The following is a 4,552-nucleotide window of genomic DNA, read 5'->3' as shown; positions in this document are numbered from 1 at the left end:
CTCTCGGCTGTTTCATCCCTGATCAATCTCGCAGTAACTGTGACACACCTACGGTGGTTATCTATGCCAGTAAATGGTACAAACATGAGGTTGTACCTGTCCAAAAAGACAATCACATGTGATTAGAAACTCAAATATACCAAATAACATGTAAATCACATGTGATTAGAAACTCAAATATACTAAATAACATGTCAAAAAAGACTATCACATGTATTAGAAAATTCAATATACCAAATAACATTTCAATCACATGCGATTAGAAACACAAATATACCAAATAACATGTCAAAGAAGACAATCATATGTGATTAGAAACTCCAATATATCAAATAACATGGCAATCACATGTGATTAGAAACTGTAATAAGCCAAATAACATACTTGTTCGTTCTGTAGTGGTTGCATAAGTTATTGCATAATAAGTCACATGCGATTGAATAAGAAAACAATCACATGTTATTGAACAACAAAACATTCACAAACAAATTGCATATAGTTATAGTCATTTACAACAAACAAATTGCATAAGTTATAGTGACTGAATAACTTATTGCATCGTAAGTCACATGTGATTATCATTCATATCAAAGATTACTTAACAATAAAATACATCACATAATGTATTATCATAAAACTCAATCACATGTGATTGACTAACTGAAAATTTACAATAGTTCGGTTTCTATCTTCATTGTATTGATCATTATCACTTTATATCACAGTAATGCATTATCATAAAACACTTACATGTGATTTTTACAAGAAATTACATGTGATTGACGAAGAAATTACTTAAATTCACAGTAAACACAGTTTCATCATATCTAATCACATGTGATTGAAGAAGAAAAATACACATACCTTCAGCATTCTGGATTTCATTTAGTTCTTCATCACTGATATCGATTTCTGGTTCCATTTGCTTAAATTGAAGGTGAATATCAATTGATTTTGAGAACGAATTCGTATATCCTTTCAATTTGGAGTGAACGACTGTTTACGAATAGAAGTTAAATACATTACGGAATCGTATAATCAGAAATTGGAGTGAATTAACGGTGTTAACGAGGTTGAAGATGACTGAATTTTTCGCCGGAGAAACCTTAATCGCCATCGCCGGGAGCTGTTTAGGGGCTTTGAAGGTTTTGCTCGATAACATTCATAGTTTTGCTACGTACGTAGATGTGTATTTGCAAAATGACGACAATACCCTCCCTGTATAATTTGGTAGTTTAATCTAGTTCATTGATAAAAAATGATCCAAGGGCTGAGGAGTGTTCCTGTGATCTCAACCTTTTTCTTGTTTTCTCCTGATTACAACTCATTATATTTAATGTAATGTGAAATATAATGTATATATGCTATTGAAGCAATTTTTCACGTCAATTTTCATTGGTCATTGATATTTTCACTTTTGAGATTGATAAATTCACTTGAACTGTGCATTGGATACTTGTAATGTACAAGTGCTAATGCATATTTTGTAGTGAATTTATCATTTTTATTAGTGGTTATATCACCATCCATTTTCATTATGTTAAATTGAAGTGTAGCTCTAATAATTATGTCTAATGAATTTAAAGATACATATTTTTTACTAATACATACTTTTATTATAATCACTCACTCTTATAACTTTTGTACCATCATTGTATATATTTTATTGTATGGGTTATGCTAAAATGTGTTATGGTGACATATGATAAAAGCATTAATTCATCATAAAATTTACTTTAAAAAAATATTATATTGTATTATAATTATTTCATTTGAAACCAAACTTTTCGTGTTATCCAACTTATTCAAGAATTGGACGAAGAGTCCGAAGTCGAGTTCGCTCCTCATATTCCTAGAGTTCGTGGATATATTCTGAGAGATCGAGAGTCAGCAGCGCAACGATTGTGAAACGATTACTTTACCGACGCACCAGTTTATCCGGCTAAGAAATTTAAAAGGCGATTTCGAATGCGCATAAATTTATTTCTCCGTATAGCTCAAGGTATAACTACATTTAATGGTAACTGTATTCCAGAACATTTTGATTTTTTCTAGAGAAAGGAATTATGCGTTTGGTAGGCAGTCGTTTACTACTTTACAAAAGTGTAGTTCGGCTATACGTCGGTTGGCTTATGGATTGAGCCGTGATGCTCTCGATGAATATTTACATATGAGTGAGCAAACATCAGTATTATGTTTAGATAACTTTTGTACATGTATTATTGATTTATATAAAAATCGATACATGAGATCTCCCACAGTAACCGATTTTGCACGATTATATAGTGCACACGAGGAGAAACATGGATTCAAGGGTATGCTCGGTAGTATCGATTGCATGCATTGGGAATGGAAGAATTGTCTTGTTGCTTATAAAGGACAATACACTATGGGTGATCACAAGAAACCGACGATTATGCTTGAAGCGATGGCTTCATATGACTTGTGGATTTGACATGCTTTTTTCGGGATGGCAGGTTCCAACAATGATATGAATGTTTTGAATCAGTCACCGGTTTTTGATGGACTAAAGAACGAAACAGCTCCATCTGCACCATTTGAGGTTAATGGTCATAAATACACCAAAGGTTATTACCTTGCCGATGGTATATATCTTGATTGGGCGACACTGATTAAAGGAATGTCGTGCCCCACAGATGAACCAATAATTAAGTTCACAAGTTTTCAAACAAGTGCACGAAAAGACATAGAGAGGGCATTTGGTGTTCTTCAAGGGCGATTTCATATTTTAAGCCAACCTTCACGGACTTTGAAAGTAAACAAGATGCAAAGACTAATGGAATGTTGTCTCATTTTACATAATATGATTTTAGAAGACAATGATTTTGTGCTATGTAAATGGGAAGAAAGATTTATAACCGAGGAAAGAGCAAATCGTGCCCAACGAGTAAGGAATAGAGGACGTGATTAAGACATTGTCACAAGAGAAATAATGGATAGGGCGGTGCACGACCAACTGACTGAAGATTTAACCGAGCATATTTGGAATCTTTCAACATCATTTCGAACTAAGAATTAGTCTTTAATTATGTAATCTTTAATTTTATTATTATTTTAGATTATAATTTTTTTTATTACTTATTTTATTTAATTGTTTGTATTTTGTTTTTATTATTAATGAATATCTTATCTTATTATTTCAAACTCTAAATAATGTATTAAATTATATAACAAAAATGTAAAAATAAAAAAACTAGTGGACCCTACTGAAACTGACACTGAAAACTAACACTGCACAGTCAGAGTCAGATTGCATTTTCAGGCCAAAAAGTGCCAAAACTGACTGTGACGTCACACTGAGGGTTTAAAATGGTCTTATGCTAACATGTGTTATGGTGACACATCATAAAAGCATTAATTAATTAATCATAAAATTTACTTTATAAAAATATTATATTATATTATATTATAATTATATCATTTGAAACCAAGCTTTAACTGTTCACACAATTTTTTTATTATCTAAAAGATATTTTCGTCCTTTTACACCATTTTTTGTTATAATGATATCATTTGAAACCAATCTTTTACTGTTCACACAATTTTTTTATTATATAAATGGTATTTTCGTCTTTTTACACCATCTTTTAAAGGATATTTTGAAATGTCCCGTTCTTATTGATTAAAAACGTTCCATATTAATTGATTTCGTTGCGAGGTTTTGACCTCTATATGAGACGTTTTTCAAAGACTGCATTCATTTTTAAACAAACCATAACCTTTATTTCATCAATAAAGGTTTAAAAAGCTTTACGTAGATTATCAAATAATGATAATCTAAAATATCCTGTTTACACACGACCATTACATAATGGTTTACAATACAAATATGTTACAACAAAATAAGTTTCTTGAATGCAGTTTTTACACAATATCATACAAGCATGGACTCCAAATCTCGTCCTTATTTAACTATGCGACAGCGGAAGCTCTTAATAATCACCTGAGAATAAACATGCTTAAAACGTCAACAAAAATGTTGGTGAGTTATAGGTTTAACCTATATATATCAAATCATAATAATAGACCACAAGATTTCATATTTCAATACACATCCCATACATAGAGATAAAAATCATTCATATGGTGAACACCTGGTAACCGACATTAACAAGATGCATATATAAGAATATCCCAATCATTCCGGGACACCCTTCGGATATGATATAAATTTCGAAGTACTAAAGCATCCGGTACTTTGGATGGGGCTTGTTGGGCCCGATAGATCTATCTTTAGGATTCGCGTCAATTAGGGTGTCTGTTCCCTAATTCTTAGATTACCAGACTTAATAAAAAGGGGCATATTCGATTTCGATAATTCAACCATAGAATGTAGTTTCACGTACTTGTGTCTATTTTGTAAATCATTTATAAAACCTGCATGTATTCTCATCCCAAAAATATTAGATTTTAAAAGTGGGACTATAACTCACTTTCACAGATTTTTACTTCGTCGGGAAGTAAGACTTGGCCACTGGTTGATTCACGAACCTATAACAATATATACATATATATCAAAGTATGTTCAAAA

At 31.6% G+C, this 4,552-nt stretch overlaps 1 protein-coding gene across 1 annotated transcript; it reads left to right on the top strand.

The window, feature by feature from the left end:
- Positions 1-2,470: 2,470 nt before the first annotated feature.
- LOC139889846 (uncharacterized) lies at positions 2,471-2,932 on the top strand. The gene has a single exon (XM_071872766.1). The coding sequence runs from the start codon at positions 2,471-2,473 to the stop codon at positions 2,930-2,932; it is 462 nt and encodes a 153-aa protein (XP_071728867.1).
- The last annotated feature ends 1,620 nt before the right edge of the window (positions 2,933-4,552 follow it).

This window comes from Rutidosis leptorrhynchoides, chromosome 2, assembly GCF_046630445.1.
Source record: "Rutidosis leptorrhynchoides isolate AG116_Rl617_1_P2 chromosome 2, CSIRO_AGI_Rlap_v1, whole genome shotgun sequence".
In the NCBI taxonomy this organism is placed as follows: Eukaryota; Viridiplantae; Streptophyta; class Magnoliopsida; order Asterales; family Asteraceae; genus Rutidosis; species Rutidosis leptorrhynchoides.
Note: the sequence above shows the minus strand (reverse complement) of the source record. Positions and strands in the feature narration are given on the sequence as shown.

Coding starts and splice junctions, on each gene's coding strand:
- LOC139889846 (XM_071872766.1), top strand. CDS start 2,471: ATGGCAGGTTCCAACAATGATATGAATGTTTTGAATCAGTCACCGGTT.